Genomic DNA, 25,401 nt, shown 5'->3' on the forward strand with positions numbered 1-25,401 from the left:
ATACACTGTTTTGTTTGTAGCCCGAGTTAACAGTAGAATGGTTTCCAGCATTGTACAGACAACAGAAGCCATTTGTAATCCTGTTTCTGGATCAGTACCAGGAATCAGCCAGGCTAAAGAAAGTCATTGAAGATATTGTTATATCTGGAAAATTCCCCATGCTACAATTTGTTTGGATGAAGTAAGTGAATATTTCTAAGCGTCTCTGTGAATGTGCCCAGACCATATAGATTTACCTTTGCTTTGTGAACGTGCCCAAACCATATAGATTTACCTTTGCTCTGTGAATGTGCCGAGACCATATAGATTTACCTTTGCTCTGTTAATGTGGCCAGACTATTTAGATTTTCCCTTTGCTTTGTGAATGTGGCCAGACCATATAGATTTACCTTTGCTCTGTGAATGTGGCCAGACCATATAGATTTACCTTTGCTCTGTTAATGTGGCCAGACCATATAGATTTACCTTTGCCCTGTGAATGTGGCCAGACCATATAGATTTACGTTTGCTTTGTGAATGTGGCCAGACCATATAGACTTACCTTTGCTCTGTGAATGTGCCCAGACTATATAGATTTACCTTTGCCCTGTGAATGTGGCCAGACCATATAGATTTACCTTTGCTTTGTGAATGTGGCCAGACCATATAGATTTACCTTTGCTCTGTGAATGTGCCCAGACTATATAGATTTTCCCTTTGCTCTGCGAATGTGCCCAGACTATATAGATTTACCTTTGCTCTGTTAATGTGGCCAGACCATATAGATTTACCTTTGCCCTGTGAATGTGGCCAGACCATTTAGATTTACCTTTGCTCTGCGATTGTGCCCAGACTATATAGATTTTCCCTTTGCTCTGCGAATGTGCCCAGACCATATAGATTTACCTTTGCTCTGTGAATGTGGCCAGACCATATAGATTTACCTTTGCCCTGTGAATGTGGCCAGACCATATAGATTTACGTTTGCTTTGTGAATGTGGCCAGACCATATAGATTTACCTTTGCTCTGTGAATGTGCCCAGACTATATAGATTTACCTTTGCCCTGTGAATGTGGCCAGACCATATAGATTTACCTTTGCTTTGTGAATGTGGCCAGACCATATAGATTTACCTTTGCCCTGTGAATGTGGCCAGACCATATAGATTTACCTTTGCTCTGCGAATGTGCCCAGACTATATAGATTTTCCCTTTGCTCTGCGAATGTGCCCAGACCATATAGATTTACCTTTGCTCTGTGAATGTGGCCAGACCATATAGATTTACCTTTGCCCTGTGAATGTGGCCAGACCATATAGATTTACCTTTGCTTTGTGAATGTGGCCAGACCATATAGATTTACCTTTGCTCTGTGAATGTGCCCAGACTATATAGATTTACCTTTGCCCTGTGAATGTGGCCAGACCATATAGATTTACCTTTGCTTTGTGAATGTGGCCAGACCATATAGATTTACCTTTGCTCTGTGAATGTGCCCAGACAATATAGATTTACCTTTGCTCTGTGAATGTGCCCAGACAATATAGATTTACCTTTGGCTATCTATTTGTACATATGTCAATATTTCATTACATGGTATGATTGCCAATGAGACAGACAATTTTTCCATCAGCGTGCAAATGACTAGGATGTAAACAATTGTTTTATATCAATGATATTTTAGAATTATTATGGTATTATATAGTACAACTTTAATCAGCCATAATTATGTTAGTCACCTTAAGCTACATTACATGCATGAATGACAAAATGATAAACTTAAGTTTTTAAGTTAATTTCTCAGGAACTCGCGCTTTATTTCAGTTATGCATGGATTTATAACTAAAATATAACTCTCTAATAGTTTGGTCACTATAACCAAAAAACTCTCTAATAGTTTGGTCACTATAACCAGAATATCAAATTTGAGCAACTTTGATTAAGTTTTTTCAGGTGTCTGAAAGCTTTTGTGACTTAAGTTATTATCACTCACCGCTACAATTATTAGTCCCCTACCGACGAAGTCGAAGGGGACTTTAGGTTTGCACTCCGTCCGTCTGTCTGTCCATCTGTCAGTCCGGCAAATCAGTTTTCCAGACTTTTTTTCTTCATGCTTGAAGATATTGATTTGATATTTGGTGTATTGTTTTATCATGACAAGTTACAGGTCAAGTTCAATTTTCACGATTTTAGCTTTTCTCTTTGTTCAGTTAAAGCCCTTTCCCTAGAATTAAATTTTTGACAAAATACATATTAATTACTAGATTTCTGTTCAAAGGGAAATAACTCATTTTTTAAAAGATTTTTAAAAGATATTTTTATTAATGATAAATGACATTTTGGATTTGTTCCCTTTTCTTTGGTAAATTGTTTGAAGAATTTAGTGGTAGGTTTGTTTGTTATTGATTCTGTATAAACTAATTTTCTGAATGCTATATATTAAAAATTTGTTTGGATGAAGTGAACTCTTTTATTTAGATAATTATCTATTTTTGAAAAAGGATATATTTCATTTAAGAAATAATTCATTGAAGCCATAGATTTGTTGGAAATTTACACATGGCCTCGGCCATGATATCCAAATTTATCCTGAGTGTAAGTGAGGGATAAAATTAACGAATATCATCGCCCAGGCCATGTGTAAATTCACTAAAATAATCAGTTTTCCACACTTTTTTTTTATCATTCTTGAAGATATTGATTTGATAATTAGTATATAGTTTAATCATGACAAGTTACAGATCAAGTTCGAATTTTGTTCCGGTCTGATGATTTTGTGCAGAGTTATGGTCTTTGGACATAAAAAATTCACTTAAATAATCAGTTTTCAACAGTTTTTTTCGTCATGCTTGAAGATATGGACTTGATATTTTTATGTAGTTAAATACACCATGACAAGATAAAGATCAAGTTAGAATTTCGTTCCATTACAATGAATTTTTAACCGGTAGGGGACTATGTATTGCCATGCAATACTCTCAGAATGCTTGTTTTGCATGGTACAACACAGCTTGGTTATATTTAATTGACCTTATAAGCAATGCATACTCCTCTAGAGTTAAGTTAAATCCAAACGCATAAACCACATTTTTTTTATTTTCCAGTGCTGACGCCAAGTCGGTTGGTAGATCTGTCTTAAATGAATATGATAAAGATAGCAGGGTTCCAGAAATATCATATGTAGATCTGAAAAAGGTCAGTTTTTAATGATTTTTGATATTGATATAAAAGGTACAAATGAGAATGAAGATATACAATCATTGTATGTTAAGCAGATATGCATATAAATATTTACTAAGTAATTAATAGATGAAATATTGCTAAATAAATGTTCAAAGCCTGATCAAAAGAATGTTATTTTTCAATTCTTGATGGAAAAAAAAAATCATGAAAAGCTGCAACATTTAAACAAGAAATCTAAAAACTTTAAAATCTGAACTGATGATGGTGACCTGTGAATGTTCACATCTTTGTCCTTTGGTTTCCATGGATAGTTGTCTCATTGGCAGTGAAGCCATATCTCCTTATTTTTATTATAATTACGGAAATAAGGTTATTAATTTAGGGTTCTAGGGAAGGGGAGCTCAAATTGTATCTATGCAATAGCTTATGATTTGTTCAACAGATGCTTTTCAGATTTTAATATGTTGTAACTGGTGACAAACTTGAGGTCAAGTTCTATATTGATAGGTTTCACTTTTGCTGCTAAGCAATTATGTTCCTTGATTTATACATGCGACCTGAATCAATGGCAGTGACGCAGGTCCAGACTTGGTATTGGTCTTGTTAAAATTTTAACTACTTTCACCTTTTGATAGAGTTGTATTCTAGAAGCAACATTTTATGGCATTGATTATAATTTCTGTTACTGATTTTTCATATGATTATTTGCAGGGTATTGTATTCAATAACAAGGATGAACATCCATTGGAAGATACTGTTTCAAAATGGTTGACCAGTGTCATGGACGAGACGATTGAACCATCTAGTTTGTATTATAAATTTATAGATATAAAGAATAATTATAATACCCCCGCTTTAAAGAAAAGGGGGGGGGGGTATACTGTTTTACCTCTGTCTGTCTGTCTGTCCATCCATCCATCCATCCATCAGTCCGTCCGTCCCATGAATATTTTTCGTCGCATCTTTCTCAGGAACTACATTACAAGGATTTCTGAAATTTGGTTTCAGGGGTTATATGAGTCAGCTATACCTCGTGATGCGTTTTCAGATTCATCACTTAACAACTTCCTGTTTACAGAACACTTATATCATTTTACACATGACATCCAAATGAAAATATTCGTCACATTTTTCTCAGGAACTACATTGCAAGGATTTCTGAAATTTGGTTTCAGTGTTTATATAAGTCAGCTATACCATGTGATGCGTTTTCAGATTCATCACTCAATGACTTCCTGTTTACCGTCAAGTATTTGGGCTGGGGGTATCATCAGTGAGCAGTAGCCCGCAGTTTCACTTGTTTTCAATAAATTCAAAATGTGACAATAAGGCACAGAAATTAAAAAAATGTGAAACATGCATAATTAATAATGTTTTACTATCATTCGCCTATATCCCTTTTCTAAATCTGCCACACTAATAGCAGCATGTACAAAATTGACACAAGAAGTGATAGTATATATAACACATAATTCACAATAATGTGAAGCAAGCAACTACAATGTTAGTGTTTCCATGATGTTTAACTGTTTCAAATAAGGCTGAAACTTAGATTTGATTTGAAGGATAGATACTATTGTTACAACACAGCTAAAAAGTGTGGCCAGTATAAAGTGGAACGGTATCTTTCTTGCTTAAATATAAAGCTTTGAATTACTAAATAAAATCTACAAAAATGTATTACCAGATCAATTAAACTTGTATGTGATAGTGCTACTAATGCTTTTGAAAAGAGGTATTTTTCCATGCCCTGTAATTGTTTACATCTTTGTCTTTATTGATAGTTGTCTCATTGGTAATCATTCCACATCTCCTTAGTTTGATATTGATAATTTCATAAAGAATAGAAGATGTTGGAAAATATCAGGAAGGTAATTTGAGGGGTATCAATGTCATACCATTGTAATGACCTTGAAACAAGAAATATTTTCATTTTTTTTTCATGGTTTTATGAACTTTGGTACTAGTCATTTGAGTACTGGTAACTTAAATTAGAATTGGCATATATCTAACTTTTGAATTCTTTTGAAAATTTTGCAGTACGATAACAGAAGAAACTATGTAATTTGTCACTAACACAGGAATAACTGAACATTTGTTATTCAGATGAAAAGGTTGTTCAAATAAGTTTTTGTCTCGCCTTGACAGAGTCAAAAAGCGAGACATAGGTATGCTGTTTCCAGCAGCGGCAGCGTCAACAATGTATTAGTTTGTGATTAAGTCTAGTTAATGGTGAACCACTAGCGGTAGGTCAGTGATATTTGGTACACAGTTGTATCAGCATTGGCACATCTCATTTCCATGGAGATTATTTGACCCTGCCCCCTCAGTCATGGTCTTTTGACTTTGAAACTTTTGCTTAGTTTACATGTATTAGTTTGTGATTAGGTCAGTTTATGAGGAACCACTAGTGGTAGGTCAATGATATTTGGTATGCAGTTGTATAAGCATGGGCACACCTCATTTCCATGGAGATTGTTTAGCTATGTACCTTCAGTCATGGTTCATTGACTTTGAATATTTGCATAACTTACATGTTAAAGTATTGCTATTTTAATTTCAACATTTGCATTATCAAAATTACAAAAAGGCGAGACATATCTATGTGTTAACAGTTTATTTTTATTTTTTTTATTTTTTCTGTTTCCAAGTCAAAATATTTCTATTTGAATCAAGTACTGTTGATATGAGACAGGAACTTGTTGCTACAATATTACAAGACATCCACATCAATCTTATATTTTATGGGTACACACAATATTAATGAATTTTGTCAAGCAAGATATAACAATGTACTGGCTTTATAATTAGATAAAATGACCAAAAATACAGTATCTTGACCAGTAACTCATAGAATTAATTAACTAAAATGTGTACGTATGAGAGAGGTAAAAAGAAGAACAAAATTAGTTTTGATAAAAATACAAGAATTGTTTGTTTTAGATAAATAGTTATGAAATTTGCAATGCATTTAATTATTACAGAGGTTTTAGAACAAGGAGACTGGAAGCCAAAGAAGCATGGTTATGATTTCCTGTCATTAATAGACAAAGAAAATGAAAGAAAGAAGAAAAAGAAGCATAGAAATCAGGAAGAAAGAACCATAGAGGAACAAGGTGTCGGTGAGTTATTATCTAAAATGTCTAAAACTGAATACTTATATTTGGATAACTTTGCTTGTGATTCAATAATTTATGAAAATAATGCCACACCATTAATTTTGTCTTAGATTAACTGTTAGTGAGTCTTAATATTCTGGAATTATTATCCATAGTATCTGAAAGCTATGTGTAGTTCATTTGGATAAATAAAAATAAATCAAATAATGAAAAAGCATATGATTTTTATGCAAACAACACATGTTTCTGAAATAACCTTCCATGGGTACTCTAGACTAAAAGTTTAGAAGGCTGAATAAAAGTTTATAGTAGAGAAAAGCCAAAATGATTAAGGTTATCTCATTTCTTTATAGGTTTTGATCAAGATGGGAGAGAAATTGATGTAGAAGAAGAAAGAGCAAAGTCTGAGGCCAAAAATCTTGACTCTGAGGAAGATGAAGTAAGTCTTGTAACTGAAATGTTATTTACATCAAAACAAGATTCCTTGCTACAAAATTAGGGTTGTAATATTAGTTATACAGTGCAAGTGACCTGATATAGACCCCATATATGTCGTATTAGGTCATTAGCAAACTGTGTAATGAATTTATCTTACCGACTATGTTAACATGTGGCATTTAGACTAGTGGCCTATCAGAGTGATCAAGTCTTCAATATTATGAACCTTCTTCCATTTGTCTATACAAAAACAAATGCCAACAATAACAACTTGTTAGCTTTTGATGTGTTTTCTGCCTTTATTTTCAATTGTTCATCATCAATTTCTTCTTCTGTTGTCCAGGCGAAACGTTTCAGATTTTTCCTCAACACCTTGTTGTTTTTATAAAGGGACGTAACACCACTACTAACCGTGTATTAAAATAAATTACATCCACTAACCCAATATTAGATATACAGGGTCGCCATGCGGTCGCCTTTAACCAATAATATTCCTAGAAATGTATAGGAGCCCACATATATGAAGATATGTTGGTGTAGGGTCAAAGTTTTGTTCTGACCACATCATATATTGAAAAACTATGCATGTGCATTACATTGATTACCTGACATATTGGAAATTTATAATGTCCTGCATATGGTAGTAGGAGGGCATTAGGTTTTCCTGTCTGTGTGTCTGTGATTGTCCATCAGTCCTGTAACGGATTAAAGTTTTGTGTTGAGGAAGTTTACAATAAAGTTGTGGTCACATCAACTTTAAACTTTACGCATGTTCATTATGTCAGATATGAGAACTTTACAATTATATGCCAAGCTAAGATTTTGACCCAGATGTTTGTTCCAAGAACATGGAAATATGATAGTATGAGCTGGGTATAGTGTCCTTAGCTAATGGACACATAAATTTGTTTCAATTTCAAATTTAAACCATGAAACCTGTTGCTAAAGATCATTTAGCTTCAATATATAAACATGGTTAATATTGAGTTAATATAAATGAAAAGTATTAATAGTATCAAGTTGGAAAATTTTATCAGAATTTAGGAATCAAGTATTGAAAAATGTTAAATGGGTCTATATATGATTAGACATATAGACACATATTTGAATAATGAAATTTTGTTTGTCTTTTTAGCTCACCTGGCCCAAAGAGTCAATTTTTAACCATTTTTCATAAATTTTTGTAATCTTTTACAAAAATCTTCTCCTCTGAAACTACTTGGCCAAATCTAACCAAACTTGGCCACAATCATCATTGGGGTATCTAGTTTAAAAAATGTGTCCGATGACCCAGCCAACCAACCAAGATGGCCGCCATGGCTAAAAATAGAACATAGGGGTAAAATGTAGATTTTGTCTTATATCTCTGAAACCAAAGCATTTAGAGCAAATCTGATATGGGGTAAAATTGTTTATCAGGTCAAGATCTATCTGCCCTGAAATTTTCAGATGAATCGGACAACGCGTTGTTGGGTTGCTGCCCTTGAATTGGTAATTTAAAGGAAATTTTGCCGTTTTTGGTTATTATCTTGAATATTATTATAGATAGAGATAAACTGTAAACAGCAATAATGTTCAGCAAAGTAAGATCTACAAATAAGTCAATTGACCAAAATGGTCAGTTGACCCCTTAAGGAGTTATTGCCCTTTATTGTCAATTTTTAACCATTTTTCGTAAATTTTTGTAATCTTTTACAAAAATCTTCTCCTCTGAAACTACTAAGACAAATTTAACCAAACTTGTCCACAATCATCATTAGGGTATCTAGTTTAAAAAATGTGTCCGATGACCCTGCCCACGAACCAAGATGGCGGACATGGCTAAAAAATAGTACATAGGGTAAAATGCAGTTTTTGGCTCATATCTCTGAAACCAAAGCATTTAGAGCTAATCTGACTAGGATTAAATTGTTCATGAGGTCAATTTCTATCTGCCCTGAAATTTTCAGCTTTTGGTTATTATCTTGAATATTATTATAGATAGAGATAAACTGTAAACAGCAATAATGTACAGCTAAGTAAGATCTACAAATAAGTCAACATGACGAAAATTGTCAATTGACCCCTTAAGGAGTTATTGCCCTTTATATTCAATTTTTTACAATTTTCATAAATTTTGTAAATTTTTGTAAATTTTTACAAAATATTTTCCACTGTAACTACTGGGCCAAGTTCATTATAGATAGAGATAATTGTAAGCAGCAAGAATGTTCAGTAAAGGAAGATCTACAAACACATCACCATCACCAAAACACAATTTTGTCATGAATCCATCTATGTCCTTTGTTTAATATGCACATAGACCAAGGTGAGCGACACAGGCTCTTTAGAGCCTCTAGTTTTATAACCCCTTGGGAAATAAGTGTCTTTAAACATACAGAGACCTCTTAGGTCACAATCACAGGGAGCTTAGGGTTTAAATATAAATTATATTTGTTGATTAAATATGTTTTAAAGAATTATTATTCTCTGTTCACTCTAGATTTGAGAAAATAGCCAAGTTTCTGACGTGAAAATAAAATGTGTATTTCACTTTAATTAAACTTCCAAAGCAGTATATAATTAGATTATTGATGTTGCTTATAAGTATTGATTTAAAATCTTGTTAGCATTAATAGATATGAATGTACTCCTTCAGATAAGAGAAGAATTGGTGGCCCTTCATAAAACACGCCTTTATAAATCTGGTGGAGGAAGGAGGCATAAGGATCATCCTGAAGGAAGTGAGGGCAAGATTATCTCCCCTCCTCTAGTAAATGGAAAATATAAAGTGACAGCAGATTCTGCCAGTCATGAAGGTCAAAGGTCAAATGAACACAAATCAAAACATACTGAATTATAAGTTATATGAAGAACTTGTGTAATTCATAAGTTACTTTTATTAATAAGTCCATATGAGCTTTCTACATACAACGTTAATCAAAATATTGTCAAAGTAAAATGTAAAGTGACACTTTCATATATACCATAACATTTTTTTTTACAAATTTTTGTTATTTTTTTAGATTCCTAGACATGTAGAAAATCTGTAGAAATATGACGGCAAAAAACTGAAAATGTATTATGATTTATAGGCATGTCCTAATTGTTGCAAGATAAATTATATGTAAATGAGATCCTTCCGTGATTTGAATACCATGTCGATTTGATGGTGAACAGAAAGGTTTTGATTTTAGTTGTTTTTTTGGGTCTGATTATCTTTTGAACAGCTTTTGTGCAAGTATGAATATTTCTGGCATCCTAATGACTATATTGGAAACCTTGCTACTAGTCTAATTATTCTGTCTCTATTTTATTATTGTCATTGCATAATGATTTTGTTTTGTGCCATTATTTTTCAAGCATAGTGAAATCTATTTACATACTACTCAATTTTAAGTTGAAATTTCAAAGGTACATTTTGTTCTTTGATTTGAAATACAATATAGATATATATTTATGTACTGGTTTGTTTATTATATTGTTTTACATACAATAGATTTTCTTTGTGTGTTATTTGTTCTCCCCCTCTCCCCCCCCCCCCCCAAACCACCACCAAGTTCAGTACTATTTTATGTTCATATGTTTTCATAAAATGTGTCAACAAAAACCCACCAAAGTAAGAGGGGTCAAATGCAATTGTATGTTAGATATGATCAGCCTAGATTACAGCAAATCTTTTTTATTTATTTTTTTTCTGTTAACCTTTAAACTACAGCAAAACTATAGGATGGATCTTGATTTCTAGACTGATCACTTCTACAAATTAATTTTACTTCTTCAAATACACTTTACAACTAGGTACAATATATTTAACGTAGCCTCTGGCTGTTGGCAATCCTCTTTAAATAAATAAAGAATTAAATTAATATATTGTGTATATATATACATATGTGCATACATGCATATACTATTAAGTTCAGCTTTAAGAAAATATCTTTTTTCAGTGTTTTTTGGTACATTCCATAAATAGTATAATTTGAAAAATTGTATCTGATTCAATGATAATACTTTGATTTAAAGTAGCCATATTACCAATTGATTATATGCTTTTTTTATACCTTCTATTGTTATACTGAAATCTGTTTTGTTTAAAAAAAATTTCAGAGATAAAAAAAACTTTGTTACCTTATGTATTGTTATATTACAAGTGAATTTTTACATATAAACTTTTCTACTTTAACAATTTTGTTATGGTGTCTACAAGACAACTTTTCTATTTTTGGTAACAACTTTTTTTTTTGATAATTGATATTTAATAAAACTTGGCTTCATTTGGTTGAAACAGAACACATAATATGACTTAATCAAGCTATGGTCCAGTTGTTTTAAATGAACTGGTCCCACAAATTCTACCGGCCTGCTCAAAGATACATCCTCATAAAGCAGTAAGGAGTAGGAGAAAAACTGATTGGCTCACAGTCAGAATCCCAATAGCCAATACATAGACTGCCATATCTACACAAATGCAGGACATTTTATATTAAACCTTTACTCACAGTTTTTAAGTTTATCAACAGATTTAGGTGTTTATACAGTTGTTATGCAGACCATTTCAGACCCAGCATAATATTTATTCTTATATGAATAATTAAGTTTGTAGTAAATTAGTTATTATTTATGATGTTTTAGAAGTAAATTGGTTTTGGATATTTTTTATAGATGTGTATGTATACTCTTGTTGAAATATAGTTATGCTTTATTTTTTATGTGTTATTTATATTTATTTATCATCAATGATTTCATCTTTACTCAATTGATATATGAAATCAGAATTTTCTTAAAATAAATTGAAAACATTTGAAAGGACTAGATTTATACTCTGTCATGTAGTATCATTATGTAACAACTTAAGAATTTAAAAATTTCGTGAAAAAATTAGCTGAAAATATATCTCCAAACAGTATCATTACAGGATAGAATTTTATCACTATATTAGAGAATATCTGTCATGTTAGATATCATAAAATTTAACAAAGCAGAATTGTATGTTGACATTCTACCAAAATGATCCTTATTTTTAGGTTTTTTAAGTTTTCTGAGATAATTTGATTTACAGATTTTCTGCTCACATCTGTTTAACAATCACATGGTTAGCTGTGATAAGGAATCCATAACTTTGTATGATGTATATTTGTTTTGAATTAGTGCTCTGGTTATAGTATGTATTTTGGTTTTTTTTTGTTTACTATTTTTATAAAGCTGTTTGCATCTTGTTGTTTTTCTACCCTGACATTGCACACTATTGATACCAGTTTGAGAACTTAAACCTTTTTTTCATTTGATTGACTTTAAAGAATGCAATCTATAGGGTAAATGTATAATATATATGTATAAACCCACCTGAAATTATTTTTTGATCTTCAGATATAGTGATATATGATATGATGTCTCTTCTCTTGATAATTATTTTATAGTGTTATTACCAGACAAAACTCACTATTAACTATTAATAATAACAACAGAAAATTGCAACATTACCAGTAAAGTTTTTTGATGTACATGATTCTTTACTTACTGTTGATTAATGCTGGATAAAGATTTTAGCACGCATATTGATGTATTTTGATGCATTTGGATATGGTGTGTTAAAATCAGCAATTTAGTAAAAAAAAAATGTTTAGTAAACAGGCCTTAAAAATAAGTTTAAATGTTAAAACAGGTTATGTGAGTCCATTAATGTGGATGTTATAAATAAAATTCTGCATTATACATTTTATGAAACAACTACTTGAATATGAATGATACAGGGTTACTAGTCATCATCTATATTTATAATTGCAGTTTTCTTTATACATTGCAGTAGTATAAACAAAATTTAACTGAATTATTATATGTAAGTATACAATTGGATGTTATTAGGTAAAAACATTTTGGTACCAACATTGTATATAATATTTCAATCTTTTGTTAACTTTACTGACAAATATCAGGTAAACTTGACATTCCAAATAAAAGAAGAATTAAACCTTTGTGTTAGTTTTTATCATGTAGACATAAAGCATTTTGTCCCTTGTAGAAGACCATATATCAACCTCTAAAGTCCTGTTTTGTGTGTCATTGTGATTTTCCTTTTATTGCCATATTTCATATCTTCTTTCATCCATAATTTAAAACAGTCAATTACTGTGGATTCATTTCTTTTAGTGAATACCAGTTTCCTTGGATTATGGAATTTTGTATTTTCATGGATAAAAATTTTGTGGTTTTGCCAACTCTGCATAAAGCTAATTATTGAAATAGAAAATATGTACTTAGTTGAATATACCAACAAAAAAACATGAAATTGGTATCCCAAGATTCTATATCCACTGGATGTTAAGCAGCCAATAATCCATTAATTTAAGACTATACTGAAGTATTGCTTCATCATTGTACTGAAAGTGGTTTAAAGATATTTGCAAAGGGATGTTGAACAACCAACTATCAACAATCTTTGCCAATTAGAAAATTTGATGGGTAATCATTTTCATTTTCCACCAGAAACTGAATTGGTTTAAATGATAAAAATTATATTTAGTTGTTGCCAATAATTCCATGACAAAACAGTCCATACGACACCATTTTATAGAAATATTATGTAGTGCAGCCTTTCATATACATCTATAAAGTGGTACTGAAATTTGAGTCAATTTTTACAATCTCCAGTTGTTTTTTGTTGCTTTGTCTCAATACTAAACTATAAAAGTTGAAACAGTCAAAAGTTTATGCTTCAGTTTTGTATATTGGCTAAAACTTTACTGAAATTCAAATAATTTATTCACTTTAATACAATGTTGTTTAGTTCAACTCTGGATTTCTACAATGACAAAACATATCTGCAGTTGTTGTCTCTGGTACAAGGCAAAGTAAATGTATATATTTTCAAGATATTTCTTTCCATACACATCACCAATACATTCTAACAAATCAGGATTGCTGTTTTCAGTTTCTGTAAGTTACTGCTACTTTTCAAAATATAAGATTGAAACTTCTTCATCCATTGCTAGAAACATTAGTCTGAAACAGAAAATAATGACATTATTCTACAGTAATAAGAAAAGGTAAACAATGCACTTTGTAGTACTTGATTTAACTAGAAAAGCAAAGTTCTGCAGTCTGAAGTTGCTAAGCACATTGATATAATTTTATTTAGACACTCCGTGGCATGAGTACATACTGATTATTTTTGACTGCATACAGGTCTTTGTAAATTAAGGTTAAAAATAGAATATGCTTGGAAGTGTAAAAGTGTAAAAATAGATATAATTTTAAACAAAAAACTCATTATAGAACAAAGAAGAAAATAGTTTGGATATCAATAAAATATGCATCAAGACAGTACTAACCATCTTAGATAAGTTAACTTTAATAAGGAACATGACACAAAAAAGAATCGAAGAATTACAATCCTGTCATGTTTAAACATGTATCACTCATAGACCATAGGTACTTGGCTACAGGACAATTCTATTTATCTCCCCCTTTTTTCTAAAATTTTTTATTTTGTTATTTTCTTTTAATTTCAATTGTTTTCGCATTTTTCTATGATATATTAACACAAATATACTAGAAATAACATGTATTTACTATTTACTATCCACAGTGGTTACTGATAATAAATATGTATAATAAAATAATATATCACAGAAAAACGTGAAAATAATTGAAATAGAAAATAAAAAAATAACAAATGTTAGAAAAAGGGAGAGGGATAAGGACCTTTGTCATAGACTTCCATGTACATACATATATGTGTGTTTTACATTAAACTCAAGTCTTTCTCATTGAGCCTATTCTTAACAACACACTATTTATAGTCATTGTGTTGTTATACAAGTATAATGCTTAAAAGCTGTTTAATGTAACTATACGTGTTTATTTTGTACATATAGCATTATTTCTTCCTTGGTGTCCTGAATATGATAGAAAATTGAGTCTGACCGCTAGTAGCTCTGGCTCATGCCAGAGCTCATGTTTTGTCTGTTATGTATTTATATGCCGACTCTATGAAAAAATGCGAGTCCCAACATTTACTTAGACTACCCATTGACGTACATAAAAAACAAACCTTTGAATGTTTATCAGGATCATGAACAGTATGCTTAAGATTTATATTATGTAATCCAACACCCAATAAAACGAGAACAATAACGAAAGTAAATATTAGAATAATTCCTATCGTAATTTTCTTCCTGTTCTTTGATTCACAAATACATTCATGGATACTCTTATTGGTAAATGACGAATTAGCTTCAGTCAAACGGACATTACTCCCTGAAACAGTCCCTGTCTCATCGTCGCCTAATATTGTTACTGCATTTTCGTTCGTAACTTCATGGTCATCTAGAAGTTCGTCATCAGTATCTTCTTGTGATACACTTCTATATTGAACACGTTCTGTCATGTTATATATTCACTTATATTTTTGCATAAATCTATTTAAAATTCACTTTTAATATACACAATCAATGTTTTTGTTTATATATATATAAGTTTAAATCCCACAATTTGTTTTTCATGATTTTTCTATTCTATTCAAAGTGCACATGATACTACTATGCATACTTTATAGGTATTTCGATACCCGTCAATGGTTTTATATTAGATATCGATCTTGTCATGTTTGTTTAGTGTGTAGCTCCTTCATAAATAATTAACATAAAAATTCAAAATATCAAACAAAATAAAGCTAAACTTATTGTGAAATGTTGAGTTTAAGGATGTTCGCTTTTCTTGCTTTCGACTTGTTTGTCAGGTATATAGAATCTGACCTCTAGCTGGTTTTATCCATGTGGTACCATTCAAAATTTTACCCGCTGACCCTACCTTTCTTTTCATAATTTTATTACATATAAATTGAAAAGCTATTTTTATGCCCACCTACGATAGTAGAGGGGTTTTATGTTTTTTCGGTCTGTCCGTCCGTCCGTTCGTACGTCTGTCCCGCTTCAGGTTAAAGTTTTTGGTCAAGGTAGTTTTTGACGATGTAAATAAATATGTTTTTCTGTATACCTTTGTTCAACTTAGGTGATACCAGAATAAAATGATATATATACGAAGTTGAAGTTCAATCAACTTGAAACTTAGTACACATGTTCCCTATGATATGATCTTTCTAATTTTAATGCCAAATTAGAGTTTTGACCACCAATTTCACGGTCCACTGAACATAGAAAATGATAGTGCGAGTGGGGCATCCGTGTACTATGGACACATTCTTGTTGAAAATCTTATAAAATCCTTGTTATTATTTCATAGTCTTTGAAAGAAAAAAGGGCCAAAGTTAAATGTAGAGAATCAATTCACGCCAAATTTTTAATTGCTTATATCTTTAAACAACGACAGTGACCTTTTTTGCATTTGGTTCCGTTATTTATTTACTATCAATTTATTACGGTCTTTTAAAAAGCTTGTTATTTTGAAACTGAGTAGTGAGCATCCTTAAGGACAAAGACGACAATACCAACGGAATAACCATGATACCAGAACACATGCACCCGCAAATTGGGGTCGTATAGAAAAAAAGGGTTGTTGTATACTAGTACTTAATTATACAACAACCCTTTTTTTCGGTCGTTGCTGACACAATGAAATACAATTTGGAATTCGTTTTAGATATTTTGTCGCTTGATACAAAAAAAAAAGAGAAAATGACAGGTGTATGAAATATAGCACACGATTTCAATAATTAATTTACAGGTGTTTATGTATCTATGTCTATAACCTATGTCTTATGTTTTATGTTTTATGTTTGTCACGGTAGGTTTAAAAGCTTATATGTTGGTTGTGTAATAAATGTTCCGGACCATATGAGTATTATACTCGTTTGGTTATTAACGGGCCGGACCATATGAGTATTTAGACCATATAGGTATTTTTCAAATAAATTTTAACTTCCTTCGCACGAGCACACAGCTCATTCACCGAACCCAAAACGACACGATAACTAACTGAATTCCTTTATCTTAACATATTGTCTGAATCTTGGTGTATCTGTTACTAGTATCTTGCCTTCGCTAGAATCAATTTAGAGCAATTTATCTGGTCGACTTTTTCGTCCGGAAGTGAATCCGCAGGCGTTTTGAGCATGTACTTTTTTTTCTTTTTTCTGAGCGTTTAAATTATTATTTCAGAGAAAAAAAATCTTCTAATCTCAACGTATTTTCATTTAATTATTTGGTTCTTTCTCCTATTCATACGATTTTTCTGTTATTGTAAGATCGTATAAATTGGAGCAAGAATAGATTAGATAACTAAAAACAATTTGAATTATTTAAGAAATTTTAATTTAATGGGGCATTAGCTGTCAAATTCATATTCACCGATTTGATTCAAATTCTCATATTTGATTTATAACCCACTAAAACGTATATCCAACTTACAAAAAGTCTAAAATGAAAGATTAACAATGCATGGACTCGATAATATATATCCGTATTTCGTGTGTATTTTAGTCTAGACGTCATCTAATTAACCATCGAGGTGACCTCCGAAGACTGCCGACGGTCATGCATATAACCCGATATAAACATATATATATATATATATAGATAGATATAAATAAACAGCGAACACGTGCAATTGGATTTTTCTAGGTCTGTTTGTTTGCATATTATAGATTAAACAAATATGTTAATCTTCGTTTTTACCTATATAAGAATGAGTTTTTGTGGATCGAATCAGTCAATCAAATAATTTATCCTTGTTTCACTTTTAATGTTGACATTCTTTTCCTTTTACTAGCTGAATACGCCTAGTTCATGCGTAACCCATCTCTAGCTAAGGAGATAAATAAAAGGTCACATGAATACGGATTCCATGAGGTCGAATTATTCACTTGCAAGTGAATAATTCATCAGCGATATTTCTTAGCTTATTTTGACAACATGAACCAAACTGGCTGCTTAAAGCGGATTATTATTTCACTATTTTACTCTCATTAATGATTGGCCAAACAACAAATCAAATTCGATTTTTTTTTTATATCTCGTAGCTAATGCCCGTTTAACAAAAACACGAAAATAAATGTTTAACAAGAAAAGAAAGAGGGTTCAATGACCAAAGTTCCTGTGAGTTGAGCAATTGACTCCTTGTTTAACAGTTCATTTATATATTTCTTGTAATTCGACATAATGCGTTTCGTACAAATGTAAGCACAAATTGATAATGACCACGTAAAATAATTTTACTATAATTCTTACTTGTAAATAAAATTCACTTTATTTCATTAATCATGCAACAATGATTGAATGAATAAAAATTTCATTTTTAGAAACTCTTAGTTTATGGTACACTTTTTCAACGTTCATCGTGTCGTTTAACCGGACCATACCGTATGATCGGACCATACTATTAGTTACATGGTGTGTTAGTGACCTCTTAGGATATATATGGGTCAGTAATTTCCATATGGGTTGAGAGCGAAGCTCGAATCCCCACATGGAATTTACTGACCCCATATATATCGTATTAGGTCACTAGCACACCGTGTAACGAATTTATCTTACCGTGTGGTATTTAGACTAGCGGCCTATCAAAGTGATTAGATCTAAGTCTTCAATACTATATAGTATTAAGAACCTACTTCCATTTGTCTATACAAAAAACAAATGCCAACATTAACAAGTTGTTAGCTTTAAATTTGTTTTATGAATTTATTTCAATCGTTCATTATCAATTTCTTCGTCTGTTGAAACCATTCAGATTTCTTTTTTGTTTTGAAAGGGAAGTAACTCCTTACTAACCCCATATGATAACTAACCCCATATTTTTTGGACACCCTATATCAAATATATGATAAAAGTGATGATTTTTCATTTCCTATCGTTAATTATCCATTTTTAGATGGTGACGTTCCCTTGTCACCATCTTACGGTGTTTATATATCTCAACTTGTACGATTCGCTCGTGTATGTAACAATGTTTTAGATTTTAACGAGAGAAATTTATGTATTACTGAAAAATTATTACACCAGGGTTTTCGATATCACAAACTAGTCAAAACATTTACTAAATTTTATCATCGGTATAAGGACATCATTCGTAAATATAGCTCAACATGCAGACTTCTTATACGTTCAGGTATTTCACATCCAATTTTTTATGGAAATATTCTTTATAAAGCACAAAAATGTCAGTATTCACCTCTGAAGCTAACAAAACCTTTAAATAGACTTATTAAGAAGGGATATAGTTACGATACTGTTGTCGGTCATTAAAGATTGCATATTTTGGCGTTAATATTGATTCACTTATAGGGTCTTTGCATCGGCACTAAACACATTTATTTAAAAACCAGTTGTTGGCATGACACGGGTTATGTTCTTCTCATATATGTTATGATGGTATGATACTAAACCCCTAACGGGAAGGATTGTGCCTGATATTCATATGATGAAGACATAATCTTTCAATCAGTTTAATTGAAGTCTGGAGCTGGCATGTCAGTTAACTGCTAGTAGTCTGTTGTTATTTATGTATTATTGTCATTTTGTTTATTTTCTTTGGTTACATTTTCTGACATCAGACTCGGACTTCTCTTGAACTGAATTTTAATGTGCGTATTGTTATGCGTTTACTTTTCTACATTGGCTAGAGGTATAGGGGAGGGTTGAGATCTCATAAACATGTTTAACCCCGCCGCATTTTTGCGCCTGTCCCAAGTCAGGAGCCTCTAGCCTTTGTTAGTCTTGTATTATTTTTAATTTTAGTTTCTTGTGTACAATTTGGAGTTTAGTATGGCGTTCATTATCACTGAACTAGTATATATATTTGTTTAGGGGCCAGCTGAAGGACGCCTCTGGGTGCGGGAATTTCTCGCTGCATTGAAGACCTGTTGGTGACCTTCTGCTGTTGTCTGTTCTATGGTCGGGTTGTTGTCTCTTTGACACATTCCCCATTTCCATTCTCAATTTTAGTCACCACGTGTAGTCCTTTAACCAATAATATCCCCAGAAATCTATAGGAGGTAAGATAAGAGTATATACGGAGATGGTTCGATTATTTTTTTTTATATCCAATTTTAGATGTATACTCCAAAGTAAAAGTATATCAAAAGTTCTATTTAGATGTTTCAAAAATGACACTGCCGCTTTTAAATAGATTTTTGTATGAATATTTGATACACATGTATAAAAATAATTTGATTGTAGTCAAGAAAGAAGATATGATATTTGCAGCGACTCTTTATTATATCAGAAAAAAAAATTCTTTAGTAGACAGTTACTTGGATGGAGAGTTGTCTCATTGGCACTCATACCGCATCTTCTTATATCTAGTTAGTTTAAAATGTTGGAAACTTAACCAATCTTCTTTTTCTCTTAAAATATTGTGAAGTTATCATGTGTAATTACACTACTATATTTTGTAGTATTGTTACCGACCGCGCGAGACCCTCATGGGTAGTCAAGGTAGTTTATAAACACCCCTTAGTATAGTAGTATTGTTGATAAATGGCACATAGCAATAACTCGACAAACATACCTACCGTGCTAGCTATATATCATTCTTTAACCCGACAAGGAGGAGTTGACTTTAATCAAAGCCATCACAGATAATATGAGTAGTACACAGAAAACACAAAGTAAAGTTACAAGTAAAACTATTCTCGTCTTTTGTGCGCCGCATTTTAGAATTTTCCATTTGCCTTTATCCTCAAATACAAATTTTAATATGGGTTGGTGGTCGTCACGCTTCAAATTTGTGCAGCTTTGTTCTTGTACGGCCTGATTATCCTCAAATGGAATCATTAACGTCCGATCATCTGCCTCAATTTCATCTAAGCACTCCTTTCGGGTGGCTAAACATTCGCTACCAGACATTTTTCTTTATATCCATTTTCTGTTCAATGTAAATTCACACTTCACAACAAAAATAACTCTTATTTTTAACACCGGTTAAATTTTGCTAGCATTTAAAGAGGCCAGAAAAGTAAAAGGGAGCTGGTAGTTAAAAATGGATTAAACATTTTCAAAGTTTTGGATATATATATATACCGGTACTTTACGAGTCCTATTCAATACAATGTAAATTCCATCTTAATATTTAAAATTTTAATCATACCGTGTTGAAATCCTTGAATATGAATATAACCTATATATATATATTTCATCATGTAGAGATAGCGACATATTGTACTGTATATAATTTACATACATAAATTCACATCTGGTCTTCAGTTATTTCATTGTCGTGGTATTGATTCGACGTTGAAAGAATAATAAAAACATTGTATGACATGAACCACGGTGAGAATTATGTACATGTTGTAATCAATGCTCATTCTTCGTCACGTAAGGATGCGACTGATGAGCTCTATTTGGCCTGGGACTATTATACTTACTAATGTTATAATAGTCCCAGATTTGGCAAGTAATTATTATTCAAAATCTCATAAGCAAATGATATGATCTTTATTATTTTGATTCATGATTGAAAGAGGTGTACTTTCCAGAATTTATTTTCACAGCAGAGGGATTTTTATAATGTTTTCAATACTTTATCGAGAATTTCACAGTTCTCATAACTGCATGCACTTTGATAACAAAATATTGCTATATTTCAAGTTAGAACATTTAATGAAATTATAGATATGAGGATGACCCAGAACTTATATATTTTGAAAAGGTTTTGTAAATTTTCAGTTTTCATGTGAAAAAGGAAGATTGATATGCAAAGCTAAAGATCTGTCGAAAAAAGAAGTATATTCTATCTTTTATAAAAATAAAGTTTAATTCAGTTCTAGGGGTAATTTGGTATGTTTACAAATACATGTAAATCTTGTTATCTAAATCGCCTCAAGTTTAGATAAGTTGAGATTACATTTAACAGGATTATCAATGATCTGCGATCAACAACAAGTTCCCCCAAAGGAGACATGAAGATTTAAGTAAAGACAACACCTGACTAGAATACTAACTTGGAATAGGCACATGGACATATTGGGAAGTTAAGTAGTTATTGAACACTCGAACTTTCCGTTAGTCTAATAAAGTGAAAACATAACTGTATATCGCACAAAGAACGTACAAAAATCAGTTAGGAAAAAACACGTCTCTCTATTATGATACAAAACACAGATACACATGAAAACAATAATGGTAGAATTCCAAAACAGGATAAATGCTTACTCTTTCATAACACTTACATGTAATATCACCCCTTTATGTTTTAAAAAACTTATGGGAGTTTGTATTGCTCAAAGTTTTCATGCGTCTCCTTAAATCTGTCTCATGAATTGTCCTCGGATTTTCGAGTTCTCTGTAAACAAAGCTGGTTTTACTGTCTATGAAATGTTCTTAAGCCTGATCCCATTTGAACAAAATTTAAAATAACACAGCAAGTTACCTCCAGGTCGCTAAAATGTCGATTACTCTTGGAATACATTTCGCTATTTGTTTTGCACTTTTGTAGGAACGAATATTTTATTTTTTTTAACGACTCCTCATTTGTTGGTTATCGAATGACATATTTTAAGTAAGTATAGGTCTAGTATCATTGAGTATCGTTTTCAATTCTTTTAGAGAATTCCTATGTATTCTCTTGTGTGCTGACAGAAATAGTTTATTTTAACGGACTTCTCGAATCTGTCCCATTCAGAAAGATAATTATGAATATTTTTGGCAAAACATTTCACGAGTTCTAATTTTAAAGTATAGTTTAATTTGTACTTACATGAGCAATACGTCGGGTGCTACATGTGGAGCAGGATCTGCTTACCCTTCCGGAGCACCTGAGATCACCCCGGTTTTTGGTGGGGTTCGTGTTACTCAGTCTTTAGTTTTGTTGTGTTTTGTTTACTGTTGTTTGACTTTTGGTCGTTTTTCGTTTTGTTTTTGCTATGGCGTTGCCAGTTCGTTTCCGACTTATGATTGTCCCTTTGGTATCTTTCGCCTCTCTTTCTTACTTAATATTATATAGGATCACATGTAAAGGATTTTTTAGAAATTGTTACAAAAAATATCTCCAGAACAAATTTTCATTTATTGCAGTTATTGGAAATGAGTCTACAGAAGACAAAATAAGCATTATCTTGCCATAATACGACCGCAAACATTTGCAGCGGGGTAGCAAAAATTAAGATACTTTTTTTTTCTTTCTTTTTTCAGGAGAACACATTCTTATTTTCTGATCAAATATACAAATTGCCACCGCGTACTTGTCTGTTTGGTTCTATTTATTCAGTAATGTTGATTAAATTTAGCAATTTTATTTTGTGATCTCTAACTATTAGATTCCAGATTTCTCTAATGTCGGTTAAATACTATCTCTGTAATAAAACTGACCATGGTATGAATTTTAGCTTCTCAATACTAGTGCCTCATATCACAAACCAAACATGATTTAATATACCTAATGCAATTTATCTAGTTGCTTATCATTCCAGATATCCAATTTATTATAAAGAAATCAAAATAATTAAAATTTTGTCTGTCACGGTGTTTGGTTTTTAATCAGATATTAATTATTAATCAAAACGGATAAATGTTGTCCTAAGAATGCAGTGGTGAGTTCACGGTTTGTGAGATAGGGTTGCCATAACCCAACTTTGAACCTCATAAGCGTGCACACCCCCCCCCCCCCCTTTTTTGTGTGAAAAATATATATTTTTTTATCATTTAAGCATTCCAAAAAAATTTCGCCTCGCTCTGCTCTACAATATCTATACTGTTTTCGGGAATTACGTCCCCCCTTTATAATATTCTGAATCTGCCCTAAGTGTGTCGTCGAATTGTTAGCTCTATTAAGGGCATACGATACAGTTTAGATCCAACGGTGATTTTTTAACAAACATTTGCATATAAGCTATTTTTCACCTAGTCAAATTAAATATGGTATAAAAAAATACACCTTCATGGGCTACTTTTAGAGATAAAATGGGTTGAAGTGTTCGACATTTACCCAAAATTTCGATTTCTTGGAAATCTGTATTCTTTGGACAGACATACCTAACTTTCTTATTACAAAATATGAACATAAGCAGATTTTTGTAAAAAAAGTTTGGAATATCTTCTTTACAAAATTATGCTCTCAATATGTGTAACAATTCTTTGAAAATAATTCATTTTTATCAAATTTCAAGATTTTAGAAAAAAACGGATTTTTTTCCTGTACATTTATCTAATTTTTAAACAAAATCATCGGTGATTTGTTCATAAAAATTGACTTGATACAAGTAATCGTCATACATAATCAAGCTAAATGTCAAAAAGAGGTGTCCATGTACTCGTTTTCAAACTAATGTTAAAAATCAGTCGAAAAATGCATCTTTTTCCGATATGTCACGGTTTGACGTCGCGAAAAATAACATTTTACGTTAGCAGTTCGTCATTACCTCCCTTAGCTGTAACTGTATGGCACAATTCGCTGAATACACACAAGCAAACAATAACAATGTAGTTACCTGAGGTTGAAACAGACAAGAATAAGATTTGTATCATGTAAGAATTATGATACAACAGGACGGCGAACACGAGAATTTTACAGAATAAGCATTTATTTTACTGAATAGAGAAACATGGCCTACAGAAATGAAGACTCCGCCATCAAGACCCTCATGGGTACATCAACCCTATCACAAAAGGATTAATATTTTATTTGCCCAATTGTTTTTATTATTTATTTCAATATAAATAAACTATTATATTTGATTTAAATTAAGGTTCATCTATACACTTTAACAAAAATGGCTGTGTTTACACCATGAAATTTTCTCTGAGTACAGACAAAACTGTGTAATGTTAAAAGTTTTAATGCCTGGCAGCAGCTAGATAAATTTATGTTACATCCAATTTATGTTCTAAAAAGTTAAAACACTTGATGGATTTTGATGAACATTTTCTTTCCTTACCACAGAAGATGGTGAAATAAACAAACACCTGAGTTTTCTTTGATACAGTCCACTCATTTACACTATTTAAATCACCTTTGTTGTGAGTAGATTTCTATTGTCCCTCTATTGTCCATATCAATTAATGATACAATACAATCATTACCTGAGGGGGACCATCTCAAAGATTTCACATGACTTTGTTTATTTTTACACCACCTGTGGCAAGGAAAGAAAATGTTTAGCAAAAGTTTTTTCTTTTTAAAACACAAAATGAATACAACTTGTATATATCTAGGTGCTGCCAGGATTTAAAACTATTAGAATTACACAGTTTTGTCTGCATTCAGAGAAAATTTCATGGTTTAAACACAGCCATTTTTGTTGAAGTGTATAGATGAACCTTAAATTTCATTAGCTAAAATTTTCTGCTGACAAACTTCACAATATATTTTGTGATCTTTTGTTTATTCTATCCGAGTTCATTATGAACAGTTATATAAATTTTTTGCAAAAAGTAAAACACTGACGGGTTAAAATGCAAAACATTACATGTACACATGGAAAATACAACACATGAAAAAGTTCTAAATAAATCAAGTCAATATCAATAATATACGTATAGATTCTTACAGAAAAAAGGAATTACCTCCCCTTTAAAAGCGGAACTACAATAAATAAAATCGTATCCATATTTTATTTCTAAAAGCAATATAAATCAATAATAAACTATTATATTCTATTTAAAGTTATATTACATGATAAATTTCTTATAAACAAATCATATTATATCAAATTATGAAAATCTATAATTTACACTTTACCACGTGTGATAGACTGACTTTAAACCTTCTTAAACTCTACCGTCATCGTCATACTTCATCAAAAATCAAC

At 31.6% G+C, this 25,401-nt stretch overlaps 1 protein-coding gene and 1 long non-coding RNA gene across 3 annotated transcripts in view; one reads left to right on the forward strand and one right to left on the reverse strand.

Moving 5' to 3' along the window:
* LOC127698454 (thioredoxin domain-containing protein 16-like) overlaps positions 1-12,666 on the forward strand; it is a 43,043-nt gene extending 30,377 nt beyond the window's left edge. The window contains exons 15-20 of the mRNA XM_052201906.1: positions 21-181; positions 3,084-3,174; positions 3,874-3,967; positions 6,147-6,284; positions 6,635-6,720; positions 9,358-12,666. Of these exons, the coding sequence (XP_052057866.1) occupies positions 21-181; positions 3,084-3,174; positions 3,874-3,967; positions 6,147-6,284; positions 6,635-6,720; positions 9,358-9,561 (774 nt within the window). The 3' untranslated portion in view covers positions 9,562-12,666. The remainder of the gene's footprint in view (positions 1-20; positions 182-3,083; positions 3,175-3,873; positions 3,968-6,146; positions 6,285-6,634; positions 6,721-9,357) is intronic.
* Positions 12,667-13,439: 773 nt separating this feature from the next.
* LOC127698524 (uncharacterized) lies at positions 13,440-20,739 on the reverse strand. Of its 2 annotated transcripts, none has more exons than XR_007980856.1 (2): positions 20,167-20,739; positions 13,440-13,697 (listed from the first exon to the last, which is right to left on the reverse strand). It is a non-coding gene; the product is annotated as an uncharacterized LOC127698524 (long non-coding RNA). The 2 variants fall into 2 exon arrangements; XR_007980857.1 differs by lacking the exon at positions 20,167-20,739 and adding an exon at positions 14,749-15,495.
* Positions 20,740-25,401: the final 4,662 nt, after the last annotated feature.

The sequence above is a fragment of the Mytilus californianus genome, unplaced genomic scaffold (assembly GCF_021869535.1).
Source record: "Mytilus californianus isolate M0D057914Y unplaced genomic scaffold, xbMytCali1.0.p SCAF_4, whole genome shotgun sequence".
NCBI classification, from domain to species: domain Eukaryota; kingdom Metazoa; phylum Mollusca; class Bivalvia; order Mytilida; family Mytilidae; genus Mytilus; species Mytilus californianus.